Raw genomic sequence first — 14342 nt, forward strand, 5'->3', positions numbered from 1 at the left:
AGTACGAGCTCCAGCCTGTGGGCAGGGGATAGTCTGCAGGTCAGTTTGTTAAGCCTGCTGCCCACCCTAGAGAGATCTGAATGTTGTAATTAGGCTTGTGTTGCCCAGATAAGAGATGTCTGGGCACATGGGGCATATAATGCATATGGGGGATACATTTCTGGCATGTCAGACATGTGGTAGCATTTGGCTCTGGTCAGAATATGATGGTTACAGGCAAGCAGGGGCTTACCTCTGTTCAGGCAGCAGCTAATTCTATCACCCAAATAATAAGTTTTAAGATTTTTAAAACTGTGTTTTTAATTAGGTTTGTTCTAGAGATGACTCCGCTTTCCGGAAAAGAACGCTCTCACTGACCCAGCGAGGAAGAAACAAGAAGGGGATATTTTCTTCATTAAAAGGGCTGGACACTCTGGCAAGAAAAGGGAAGGAGAAAAGACCTTCTGTAACTCAGGCGAGTTCCGCAGTACCAGAGGGACAGCAGACGTAGTGGGAAATCCTTGATAGTCAGCAAAGCCTAAATGTTCATCACCCATTAAGAATGAGATAAAAGTTGATTCAGAGGAATGCAGTCTTAGCATGGGCTTTTTCCAAATGGGAACACACAAGTCACCCAGCCTCCTTTTGGGACTTCCAAAAAGGTACTCACACCTTGCTCGCATCTGCAGCTCCAGGCACACAAAAATCAGAAAAGAATCCATGCTTTTCATTGCCTTTAGAATATTTTTCCCCCTAAGATTTGATATGAAAATACACATGTAAAATTAATAATAAAGAAAAAGCAACCAAGTTCTGATAATGCTAGGCACTTTTCTCAGTCTTTATGACACAGAGTAGAAATTTTGTCATCACAGTGTACAGATGAGAAGCCTGAGACTGAGAGGTTAAGTCACTTCCTCATCTTTGTTCACACAACGCCCTTAGGGCAGGGCTGGCCTTCATCTGCCCAGATCCAGGGCTCTGCAACATTGGGCTATTGCAGCTGCCAATTGTCTTAGAGGAAGGGCACTGGTTTTAATATTTTAAAAATAATCTGAGTACTCATTGCTGAAATGGGGCCCATGGACAGTGCATTGTTTTCAGAATTTCAGTCGGAAGTATTTCCTAATAACATTAATAGAGTATATGATAATGAATTTTATGCTGCAGACTGATATGTTTCAGGATTATTATTTTTTCAAAGACTGTTGAAAAGAGTTCTTCATATGTTAATCTAATCATTTAAATGGGAAGGAAAGATGTGATTAAGTCTGAAGAAGTTCTTGTTTTTTACTTTTAACATGTCATTCTGAATATGCTTCTAGTATCATCTGGAAGAGAGGGTTACATTTTGTGGCACTTGATTTTCTAATTTTACATGGATCTTTGTGTGTCATAGTTGTGTGAATTGTGTGATAGAAGCTACTTCTTTGACCTATTTACATGTTTACAACACATGAACCCTCTTTTCCATGGCCTCTGTTTTGCATATTCCTATACAAGTTTTATATACTCCTATACAAGGGAAAAGAATATCACATAGAAAAATTGTTTTGTGCTTGTACTTTAATTGGAAAGTAATCATGTATTGGTAATAAATGGAAAAATATTTCTTTATTATAGAAGGTAGTCATCTATAGGCCATTGGCTAATGCTAGGCTTATATTTTGAATTGAACTTACGTGAATGTATTTGAAGCAAATCTTGGTTTAAATCCAGACAGTTCTATATAGTTAAATGATAATGATAAATAACTTGATAACTTGCTTATTTTTCTTAAATATTGACATTCAGCTAATTATATATGAGCCTAATATGGTCTTTATCACATCAGATATGGTAAATGTTCTTCATATAAGATTTCTTGAGAAACAAAAACATTTGAACATTTTTGTTTTAAAAAGATATGAAACTAATAATGTATTCATGTAACTGAATGAAGTAGATGTGAAAGGTATCAATGAATGTTTAAATGGCTAGTTCTTTATATTTTGCTACAAAATCTAAAAGATAAAAATTAGAAAAAAGAAATTATTCATCTTCCCTTTATCCAGACACAACCAGGTTTAGTATTTAGGTATATTTCTTGCCAATTTTTCTTCTGTGTACATTCAGAAAATAGTTACAAGCTTCATTTTGATGGTCTTGAGAACCCAACTTTGAGCTCCATTTCCTATCTTCAGAAATGTATACTTCTTGGTTAAAAACATCACGAATATTCAGGATATTCAAGTGAATGATATATGACACCATAGAAAAGTAATTTGTAACTCTATGGGAAGTAAAAAAAAACTCTTCCTTTAAAGTTAAAATTTTAAATGTAGTAGAGTAGGACTGCCCTGGTATGAAAATCTTATAAAATGTTATAGAACATAACATTTTAAACACTGAAAAAGGATAACTGCCAAATGAACATTGCAGAGCCATTTCATTAGCTTCCCCTCAGCCCCCCAACTCCTGTTTATCAGATATTTGATTCAAGTAGCAGTTAGGCATTTTCTGGAACTCTGCTATCACAAAACTCCCAATATCTCCAGTGAAGGAAACGTTGCTGTAGGTGGCACTCATCTTGTCTTACATTGATAATGCAAACACTAAGTTGAGTGGGCAGCGTTAGTTCACAATCTTCACATGAATCTGTTGAAAATAAATTTAGGGCAGCCCAGGTGGTGCAGCGGTTTAGTGCTGCCTGCAGCCTGGGGTGTGATCCTGGAGTCCCGGGATCGAGTCCCACGTCGGGCTCCCTGCGTGGAGCCTGCTTCTCCCTCTGCCTGTGTCTCTGCCCCTGTCTCTCTCTCTGAATAAATAAATAGATCTAAAAAAAAAAAAAAGAAAAAAAGAAAATAAATTTAGAATTCAAATGGTCTCTAGTGACCAAGTAAGAGATGTTCTCAGAATGCCAAGTTATTTTGAAGATACCCTGTCTTAAAAGATAGGTAACCCTATCTTAAAAGTGGCAAGGCTAGACTAAGATCAAAATAGCAACTTTCATTTATAGTTCCTGATTGCTCAGCAATACTTACCCTTGTTTGAGTGTTTGGTGAATCCAAAATTGCATTTTCCTCTCAGGATTGTTAGAGAACTTCACACAGATAGTACATCCATGCTGTGAGTCAGCAGCCTTTGGATCACCAGGTTCCTTGTCCAAACTCCAAAAGGGTTTCTGACGAAACAACTCAGAACCATTTCTGAATGGAACTGTGGAGTAGAGTAAAAGATTGACTGGATGAACTTAGGCTTTTTCTTTGCAGTTTTTTCAAATCCACCTTCCCCTTAAAGTTGTGTTTCATGATACTGAACGATTTCTCTGTCTTCTCCACCAAATCATTTTATCTTGGGATTTATGTCCACTAAACCTCTAAACATTTTGTTGGGATTGAAACCTGATTTTAATAGGCTTGGACAAATGTAATATGCTTTTGCAGAAGTAGGTGCTGTTATTTAATTAATTGGGATAATTTAGCTAGTTGACAATTTAGTTGAAAAAACTGAGGAATGGCTGAGTATTATACTCCTGAGGGGGAGGTAAGGGAGGTGCTTTCTTATGATCCTAAAATAATATAAAACAGCTTACCTCTTCTGCCTTCACATGAGTTTGGCCCCAGCCATGGGCTCCAGAACTCTTCAGTATGTTATGTTATTGTTGACGCTGCTCCCAGTGGGCTGCTCTGCCTAAGATGTCCTGAGATGGGGTAGAAAAATCTCCACTCAAAACCCCATTCCCCTTCACTGACCATTCTCAGAAGTCAGGGGCTGCAAGAGGTGGGGTATGAGATGGAATGGCTTGTGCCAGGAACCATTTTGCTGTGTTGCTCCTCTGTATTCTGGGTGCTCTCCTTTTGCTAGATCTGACCAACCATGGGACTGCAAGGAAGCCAAATCCGAACCTTCCTTTTTTTTTTTTTTTTAAGATTTTATTTATTTATTTAGAGTGTTGGGGGGAGATTGGCAGAGGGAAAGGAAGAGAGAGAATCTCAAGCAGGGGTCAGCTGAGTGCGGAGCCCCATATGGGGCTCAGTCTCACCACCCTGAGATCCTGACCCCAGCTGAAATCAAGAGTCAGATGCTTAACCAACTGAGCGAACCAGGTATACCTCACACCTTCCTTTTTATAAATCATACCATCAAGATGTCAGACTTCTATAATTGAATATAAATAATTCCCATTCTCTGCCCCTTTATTTCTATACACAAGCAGAGCCTATTTCAAAATCCAGATCAAAGTACCATCCTTTTCTCCCCCCTCATTTAATTAAAAAATTGTATGACTTTCATAGATTTCCTTAGTAATTGGAAGTAGAGCAGCATTCCTGTGAAACCTTTCATAAGCCGAAATAGCAAAAAGTGAAGAAGCAAATACCGTTAATTTATATGGAAAAATGCTGAGCATTTCCAGACCCCACAAATAACCTGTAAGGCTTTTCTGATACCTCAGGGCACATCTTGTTAAAGGATGCACAAAATAAATAGAGGTAAAGCTCAGATGCTCACAGACACAGTTCAAAGCTCTGGTGGCTTGATGCTCTGATGCCAAGTGTAGCTCCCAGGGCAGGAAGTTGACCATGCCACTCTTGCTGCTGGGCATGCACGCTGTCTCTAGAATGAATGACTTACTGCAAAACAGACTCTGAATGTGTTTTTGCTTTTCACCTGATTTCATAAAAGTGCACATCTTCTCTGGATTTCTTTCATTTAGCTATAACAGCTACAAACATAGATCTTTCATGAAAAGCCGGTGAGTGGCAGTGTGGACTATGGAAAAGGAGGGGACACCTGTATTTCTTTGGTTTGCTACCTTTTACTCTCAGTGATGTGAACAAGTCCTGTCTTGCAGGCAGGCTTGTAAGTGAGACCCTTGCTCTTTAGAGTTTATAATTTATGATTACGTATATATTCTCAGTCCATTTAGCAAACTGCTAAAGATACAGTATCGCTTAATAAGTCTGCCTGTTGTCTACATGAGATGTATAGTCCTTTAATAATAGTTGAGAAGAAATGTTTGATCTGCGATAGAAAACAAATTTTTTTTGTTTATTATATCTCGCCCATCGTTAAATAATAATTTAGAATTCTTTCTTTGAAAGTTAAGAAAGTATATCATGGAAGCATTTTTTATTAACTGAAATTATGTCAGGCTTGGAAAATAAATTTTGCTAAAAAAGCTGTTGATGGTCAGAATGAAGCTTAGTGTTTATTTAAATTGTGCTCAAATTACCAAATGATCTTCTTGTGATTTAATTGACAAGTCCCATTGGGGCTATAATCAGTGAGAGGGAAATATTGCATCTGTTTTTTAAAGCATATATGCATAAACACTTATTTCTATTTTAACTAAGAATTGCTTCTGGTATAGGGACACAATAAATTCTGCATTAGTAGCCCTGTATTAACATATAGGGCTATTTTAATTGTGTATTTATCATTTCAGTACAGTGGTACTTTAGATAACTAGGTTCAAATTGCGTTGCGGGTGGAATGTAGGTTTTTTTTTTTTTTTTTGTATCTCTAGGACTTAAAATTCTACCTGTAGCTGATTGAATCATATTTCACTAGTTTTCCTTTGCTCATCATTCTTGGAGAATATTTATAATTTGCAGAGGCCATCTATTTGTGTATAGCCATTGCATTATGTCCATTTGTGATACAGAAAGGCAGCCATTCCTGAATTGGGAGGGAGGGGTCACAGGCATTTTTAAATATTCCACTCTAATTGGTGCATCATGTAACAGTCCCAACATTGAGTCATCCTAATTCAAAATCTGTTAAGATTGGAGTAAAGCCAGTCTTATTTGAGCATTTTTGAAAGGACATTTTGGCGAGCCCAAAATGAAAGCTTTTCATAGCATGCTTCTTGATGAGTAATAATGAGTCTCAAGCAGTGTTTGAAGGGAGGTGTTTGTTATGGAGATTGTGACAACAAATCCCCCGCTGAGGCTCTGGAAGGCAGCTACCCCAGAAGCTTCAATGCAGAAATTGCGGAGCCCCTGGGCCTTGGCTCTTTCTCCTGGAAAATTGGCTTGGGGTGTCCCAACTTTCTGTGGCTGCTAGTGAATGAAGTATTGTCACATGAGTCATTAGCTCCAAACTGGAAAAAAAATGCTAATGTTGGTTTTTTTTTTTAAAATGGAAAATATGAATGAAACCATTTATTCTTGACCACAGCATAGTAATCTGTTTAAATAGAATTAGTAGTGTGGAACCCTGCATAAGACACATTGCATATACAGACAGATAGGTACAAAGATAGGTCTTTATTTTCCCTTCATATCAACTGATGTTTGGGCATCAGCCCAAGAAGGCGATCAACACTTTGTCCTCCATGACATTTTGCTGTTATTAAGAAAACCCAGAGCCTGTAAGTCCTTTTGTGTTTTCTCCTCATCTCACTTGCTAATAGACTTTCCTTTTATCAGCAAGTGTGGTAGAGGACCCATTTGTGACAGCCAGATTGTGATTTTGCTACTCACTTCCCTTCAGTGATCCAAGTAGTAATTACAAGCCATTTGATCCAAAAGCATCTGCTGTGAGAACATGCGGAGTTTCAATTTTCTCTCCTTGTGGCACACTGAGCATAAGTAATTTGACATGTGCTTTCAGGACCATGAATGTAATCGTAATAATAAATGCTTCTGTAGAAGTTGCCGACAAGGAAGGCACGACTTCCTTAATCAAGCTGGGGTGGCCATGCCTGTGGTTGGGTGATGTTCCTCCTGCCTCATGGGTGGCCACTCACAGTCCACCACATGCTGCTCTGAGTACCCGGGGCTCCTCAGGGTCTTGAGACAATGGATGGTTCTCATGCAGTTCTTTTCTAGCGGCCACTGCTGAATTTTGGGTCTTTGGGCTGCTACAGTATAATTCTAATTTTTGAAGTTCTGCAGACTGAACTTCAAAAAGTTCTACAATGTTATGTTATGGCCCTTTAGGACATAATGCCTTCTAATGCAATTCCTCATGCCAGTCTCTCCTGGCCTCCCCATGAAGCTTGGGGCTTCTAGCACCCTGTAAAGGTGAAGAAACTGAAGCCCAGAGACTTTAGATAGCCAGCCCAGGCAAGGCTGGGATTTGACCAGATTGTCAATTTTTGAGCAAGCTAATTGGAAACTATTTAAAAAAAAGTTTTTTTTAAAGATTGTATTTATTTTTTTGAGAGCAAGCATGTGGTTGGGCAGCGGCAGAGGGAGAGAGAGAAGCAGACCCTCGTTGAGCAAGGAGCTTGACATGGGGCTCCATCCCAGGACCCTGAAATCATGACCTGAGCTGAAATCAGGAAGTCAGCCACTTAACCCATTGAGCCACAGAGGTGCCCCTAGAAACCAATTTTTAGTGAGAGGATGGGGTTTGGAGAGAGGTGGAGCCGGAGGCAGGTTGGGCCTTGGTGGAGTAGCTGACCTCAGGCTTCTGGGTAAGCGGTAAGAAAGGTGAACGAAGCACCTCTGAAAAGGGTAGGCTGGGAAAAGAGCTTTCCAGAGGGCTTAGTTTTTTTGCTTCTATTCAAGATTCTTTTTTCCTTTTATGAAAAAGAATGGCTTTTATCTGGCTTATTGAAAATAAAGCCACGTGTATATATTCTCGGCCCAGACAGCATTGACCCTTGCAGAAATCTGTCTAGTTTTTGCTCCAGGTAGGCAAAGCTTACAACTACCTAGGACCTCTGTAAACATGTAGCCTTTTCTTTTTCTTGTTCTAATTAATTAATTAGCTCCATATTCCTGATGTTTCCTTGAAATAACCAGGTTTTCCCTTTCTTTAATTGCATACATTTGAGATGGTGTGTTACGCACAGGAAAAACATGTAAATTTTCACTGCAGGATCTCTTGAGGGGCTATCTATGAATCTTCCACAGCCTTGGCTTTGATAGGCATTTTCCCTTCCCATCATTTACTCCATCTTAGGTCAACAGTGTAGACTCGGGAAATGATTCCTTAGAGCGGCCAGCTGTAGGTACAAAGCCTTATTTCATTGAGAGGAAGATGATCATTCTCTCCTTCGTCATTTACCTGCATCCTTTTCTCTTGTTTAGGACTTCTTCCTCTTCAGTACTCTCTTACTAATTTCACTTCTTGAAACTTAGGAACGATTAAGAACTTGGCTGTATGGATAGAACAGCTTTTACCTTTCAAGCCTATGTATGACTGTGAATTTCTAGTTGCATCCAATTCAACGCCCCTGTGCTGGATATGTTCTGGGTGCAAAATGCACGGTGTCAAGGTCCAAAGAAGACTCAGAGCCAGAAAGAGCTTCTGCTGTCATTTGTCTTAGCACAGGGGTGAGGGGGTGGGGTTGGGGGTGGGGATGGGGAATGTGAGGAGTGGAGATTTGGCATCAGCCTAAAAATGACTGTCCAGTGAGCTAGGCTTAGCTAAGTGCTACATCAGAGATATGACTGTAGATTCATTTAATCGAGTTGAATTGGGGTAAAAGGAAAGGAGCAGAAGAGACTTCGTTAGAGAGAGAGAAAGCCTGTAGCACTGGAAATAAGGTTGAAGGATGTATGTGGTTTTAGCACTGGATCTGTGAGGAAGGTAAAGTGGGGAAGGGAAATTGAGATGAATAAGGAACTGGAGGCAGGAGAGTGCTGCTGCCTTGTGGGGAATGTCAGGTGGGCTGTTTTGTTCCACTAGAACTTGGTGAGGTTGTATCCACTTTGGGGAGGTAACTAACTGCCAGGTTGATATTTCCGTAGCACAGTGGTGGTGAGCTGGGGTTTTAGGGTTCAAATCCCTAGAGAACCACCATCGCAGCTCACTATGTGAGCTTGGGCAAGTTTCTAGAATTTTCTGAGCCTCATTTTCTCGCTTGTTATGTAGAGGGTCAGGGTAATGCATAAAGTGTTAGTAGTGAGTGAACGGACAGCGAGATGAAATATTATTTCATCCAGGGGCACCTGACTGCCTGGGTGGCTCAGTTAGTAGAATATGCAACTTGTCATCTCAGGGTGGTGAGTTCAAGCTTCGCGTTGGCTATGAAGCCTACTTAATAGCAACAACAAACTTATTCCAACTAGCCCCATGTAAAACAGTCTCTCTGTGATCTTGTATTTCTCCCGTCCATCTTCAGTCATTTTTTTCTTGTCTGCTTTTACAGGTTAAATTGCTTTGCAGGTGTAATCCACTATTTGGTTTCTTCTTGGCCTGGTTTCTTGTGTGGTTTCTTACTCCGCAGTGACCTCTGCTGGGGTTTTAGTTTGATTCTGAGCAAGCCTGGTTTGAGAGCTGGGGTCTGTACCTGTAAAGCAGTACCTCTCTCCTTATTGCTGATGCACCTGGTTGAAATCACTCTCTACAGGGAAAGGATCTGGAGGTTGAATCAGAGAAGGAAGAGTGATCTCTATGAGATAGGATCCTTCAGGAGAAAGTGGTTCCATCCTGGCTTCCTGCTCCTTGGCTCCAGGCATCTATTCCTTTCTTTTTTTCTTTTGCTTTGGCACATGAGGTTGGTATTCATTCTGGGCTGTGATCATCTTCCAGCAAAATGTACAGAAAGTGACAGATCCATGACGGATCCAGAAACGTTCCTCTAAAGACAAATACCACATTTTAAAAAAGATAACACAGAAAAATGGATTCTTCTCTTGATTTCCTAAGCCTGTTTTTTTCCCCCTAAATTTTCAGTATATCTATTCTAGTTGTTGTTTTTTTTAAATTTTATTTATTTATTGAGAGAGCAAGAGAGAACACAAGTTTGAGGGGAGGAGGACAAACAGGCTCCCTGCTCAGAACCCAGGACCCCAGAATCATGACCTGAGAGCTAAAGGCAGATACTTAACTGGCTGAGCCACCTAGGTGCCCCCCATTCTAGTTTTTTAATTCATCATAAGAGGGTTTTTTGCTTTGTGGGGTTTTCTTTTTCAATGCATGGAATTCAAAGCAAAATCTGCTGATGATAACTTTATGATAAGTAGGATATAATAATGTGATAGTATTGAAAGTAACATTTTCTAATGTGTAAGGTATTTTCACATGTGTATTTTTTTTTGCTTGCAAAATCTGTATTAACTAATAAACTTAAGTAAATTCTGTTACTATCCCCTTTTACAGAATAGGAGAGAAGGCTCAGTAAAGTCAATGTCTTGTCCTACTGCTGATCAAATGGTAGAGTGTGTAACTTGAACATTAGTTTTTTTGTTATCAAATCCCCAACTCTTTACCACCAGACTAATGCAAGAATCTAACCAGAGGACAGCATTTCTGAGTTGCTTAATAAATGTTAACTATTTTTGTTTACAAATCATGGAAGTACACATTAGCATGAGGTCATTGAATTAGCATGTTAATGTCATCCAGGGAAGTAAACATCTTTGGGAAAAGCTTCCTTTTAAAGGTGGTATATTTGGGCATGATTTCTAAGAGTATCTAGATGTGAAATAGTTAAAGGAAAGGAAAAAAAAATGTTCCCAGGATTAGGGATTTTAAAAAGCAAGTTGAAGGAAGAGAGAAGAGAAACATGCTTGGATCAAGTGCAGTTTGGGTTAGGATGTAGCAGGCATCAGTGGCCATTAACAAGAATACCTGTGTATTAAAATTCACAGGTATCAGGAATGCAGATTTCACAGGGCTCTTGTCAACTGGCAATTCTAGAGCAGTGAGAGTGGCTACCAAGCATCCTTACATCCACTGTGTCGTATTCAGATTTGAGCTAAGTGGCAAATGGCACATGGCTATAACACTGGATGAGGAGTCCATTGCCTTCTCGTCAGCCTCCCTGGGCTTGTTTCATGTGGATCCAATGAGAGGCATTGAACTTGTCTGCCCCAGAGGATTGCGAGAAGCCAGACATACAAGGAATGTGGAAGGGTTTACTATAATATACGCCATGAGTCAAGGGGACATTGTTTTAGTAGTGTCTATGCTTTGTGTATCAAGTCTGTATTTTCTCGTGGTATCTGAAAACAGGTGGATGAACTTCTGCATATATATGGTTCAACAGCCGATGGTGTTCCCCGAGACAACACATGGGAAGCCCAGACTTACATTCATTTTCAGGATAATCAAGGAGTTACTGTAATGATCAAGCCAGAACACAGAGTAGAAGATATTTTGACTCTTGCATGCAAGGTAATGGATTTTGCTACAGAAATACACCTCAGTAGAAAGAATCCTTAATCTTGCTTCCCTATGCCTTCTAAATATGTATGGTATTTAAGACCTTACTTTCTATACTAGGGAAAAGATTAGCATCTATTTTTTAAAATTTAAAAAAAGTTTAAGATTAGCATCTATTAACATGTTCAATAATGGACATATTTATTACTTTAATTAGCATTCTTCTCCATATTTTAGAAGGGTGAGTTGTTAGGTTACAGCCCCTTGCTTTCATGAAAAACCTGAGCTGTTTTACTGAAATTCTTTATATACCTTTATATCTAGAATAATTATGAAGACTTGTTATTTAAGTTCCTTAGAGACAGTGCTATGTAAGAAAGCGGCATAAACTTCAAAGTAGTTTGGTTTACTCCTAAGCAGTTTTATAGAGTTAATCTAGATTAAATGAGTAACTTGACTATTCACATTTGCTTCACGGAGATTGTAGGAGACTGTGTTTTACTCATTATTCAAACTGCATTGTATTTCTGAAAAGAGTGTTGACACTAAGTTTTAAAAGAAGGCCTGCTGAGATAGTAGCCTGAACGTCAGAGCAGAGGCTTTTAATCCACCAGGTGGCGTAGTAGAGCTGAACTGTTCTTAAGTTTTCAGAGAAAATGCTGTCAAATCCGTGGAGTGGTGAGAAAAGGCATGTAGACTTTGATAACTCTTTACCATGTACACTTAATAGACGTGGGTAATCTTTAATTTTATCCTTTAATCGTCTCACTTTGACTTATGCCTTAGAACACCAGACACATATATGTAGCTTACATTCTTAGGAGTTTAATGTCCTTTTACTCTTTTACGTAAGGCTCTTATTCAGATAGCCAACAAGAGTGTTTTATAGCAACAACATGAGTTATGAAATTCATAAGTCTTGTAAGTGATAGAGGATGCCAGAAGTCAGAGTGGGTCAGTTAGACCCAGTTAGAGCATGGGCCTGAGATAATTTCTGAGTGAGCGAATCAGTACATGTGTCTACATTTTCCTTTTGAAACATTTTTGGGGTAGGAAATTCCTGATTCTGAAGTCTGTAGAATATGAGATTTTTCACATTTTACACAATTTATCTACTTCAGTAATGAGAAACAACTTAGGTAAAACCAGCGTATAGAATGATACAGCATTTGCTGAGATGGTAAGATCTATTTTGTCAGATAATATACTACCAGAAGTTCTTAAAAATATGTCTTTTGCTTTTAGTGATAATCAGTGTCATTTAGAGAAAACCTTCTTAAAAATAATTATTTGCTCCCTCTTTCTTTTTTTACACCTTTAAATTTCAATATAATTTCTGTATATAGTGTGTGGGTTTAAACTCCTTCAGAAATTTCCACTTTTATTTTTAATGAACAATGATGAATTTAGAAAAAAAATTTAAAATCTGAGTAGATTTCTGTCTTTTTCTTTACAGATGAGGCAGCTGGAACCCAGCCACTATGGCCTACAACTCCGAAAATTAGTAGATGAAAGTACTGAGTACTGTATCCCTGCACCATATGAATACATGCAAGAACAGGCAAGTGTGTATGAGCTTTAGAAAGGGATTTTGAGCCACATCCCTGGCCTCTTGATTTTAAAGGTCTGTAATTTGTGGGGGCACCTGGGTGACTCAGTCAGTTAAGTATCTGACTCTTGATCTTGGCTCCAGTCTTGATTTCAGGGTTCAAGCCCTGCATTGGGCTCCATGCTGGATGTGGAACCTACTAAAAATATATATATATATATTTACATATAAAATATATATATATTTATTTGTCAGGGAGGGGAGAATCCTGTTTTAATTTGGCATCTAGTTTGGAAATCATAAATTTCTAAAGAGGTGCCTGGGTAGCTCTATTGGCTGAGTATCCGACTCTTAAAAATGGTTTCAGCTCAGGTCATGATCTCATGGAGCTCATCGAATTGAACCCCATGTCGGACTCCGGGCTCAGCTGGAGTCTGTTCCTCCCCGTTTGCATTCTCTCTCAAATAAATAAGTAAATAAAATATTAAAATAAATGTGCAAGATACCATGACATTGTATTTTTTGATTTTGTTTTTTTCCTTCTGTAGGTTTATGATGAAATAGAAATCTTTCCGCTGAGTGTTTACGATGTACAACTTACCAAGACTGGCAGTGTGTCTGATTTTGGTAAGCATCGGAACACTGTCCGAGAGCTGTGTTGTCCATCCTTGTCTAGTATGCTCTAGTATCTTTGGACTAAATTTTCTTTCTTTATGTTTACCTTTTCAGTATAAACTAGAGTAGCCTCTTCCTTCATTTTTATTTATTTATATTAGACTAAAAAGATACATAAGGAAAATGCCAAAGTAATTAAAAGAAATGAGTATAAAAATTGCTGAATTTGAAATGATGGTAGTAAGAGTCACACAACAAATAGGCTGTGTGCTGTGTGCTGTTCTGGCATGAGCAAGTCCTAATTCACCTCCTGCCTTTGCTCTCAGCTTTTCACTGGCTGGGAATGCTGCCCTTCACCACTTCCCCTCCCATGTTCCCTCTGTGTAAAGCCACCAGGGCCTCCAGGGATGAACTGAGGGTCTAACTTTCTTAAACTTATGTTATTGCTTTACCTTCAATTTAGAAGTTAAGGGTCAGTCTTACCCAAGTCACTTTGTAATATTTGATTTCTGCATTTCCATTTGTTTGTATTTAAATTTGACTTTGAGCTCCTTATGGGCTGTGCTGATATCTTAAAGTTCATTTCAACATTTTATTCTTTTATCATGGGAACTCAATAGATAACGATCAGTTATCTTGTCTTGTTTGAACACGTAGATGTAACTTTTTTCCTTAAAATGAATCCAGCTAATCAAGTTCTAGTAGTTGTAATATATTAAAATTTTCTTGTGATTTGCTCTTTGTTTTTTATTTTGTTGACTTGATAAAATTGACATGCTCTTTGTTTCTCAATTTACATATCTATTTTGACCCAATGTTATGTTGGTTTTCTCTCTGATGCCTTCTTAGCCTCTTGTCTATATTCTATTGACTTTCACTCTACTTTCCATGGTGGTGTTTGCAAATCTTCTTGATATTTAAGTGGCTGAAGGAGTGAGTGAAGGTACTTGGCAAAGAGAGTTTTTGGAGATCACAGTCTGCTGGGCTCAGCCTGAGGCAGAGAGGGAATGGGTGGGGGGACACATCATTCTTGTTGTCAAAGTACTCCCAGTATTATGGGACCAAGGTGTGGAAACAAATATTCCCAACTGTGGGATCCGAGAAGGGCACACTTCAGGTGAGGGAGATGCATATTTAGAGGAGGGGATGTTTC

General features: G+C 38.9%; 1 protein-coding gene across 5 annotated transcripts in view; it reads left to right on the plus strand.

The window, feature by feature from the left end:
- Positions 1 to 14342, plus strand: part of TIAM2 (TIAM Rac1 associated GEF 2) — a 217930-nt gene that overhangs the window by 139378 nt on the left and 64210 nt on the right. For all 5 annotated transcript variants that reach the window (XM_055309747.1, XM_055309749.1, XM_055309748.1 and 2 more), the window contains 4 exons: positions 308 to 454; positions 10876 to 11037; positions 12482 to 12586; positions 13123 to 13201. In XM_055309747.1, coding sequence (XP_055165722.1) covers positions 308 to 454; positions 10876 to 11037; positions 12482 to 12586; positions 13123 to 13201 — 493 coding nt within the window. The remainder of the gene's footprint in view (positions 1 to 307; positions 455 to 10875; positions 11038 to 12481; positions 12587 to 13122; positions 13202 to 14342) is intronic.

This window comes from Nyctereutes procyonoides, unplaced genomic scaffold (assembly GCF_905146905.1).
Source record: "Nyctereutes procyonoides isolate TBG_1078 unplaced genomic scaffold, NYPRO_anot_genome, whole genome shotgun sequence".
In the NCBI taxonomy this organism is placed as follows: domain Eukaryota; kingdom Metazoa; phylum Chordata; class Mammalia; order Carnivora; family Canidae; genus Nyctereutes; species Nyctereutes procyonoides.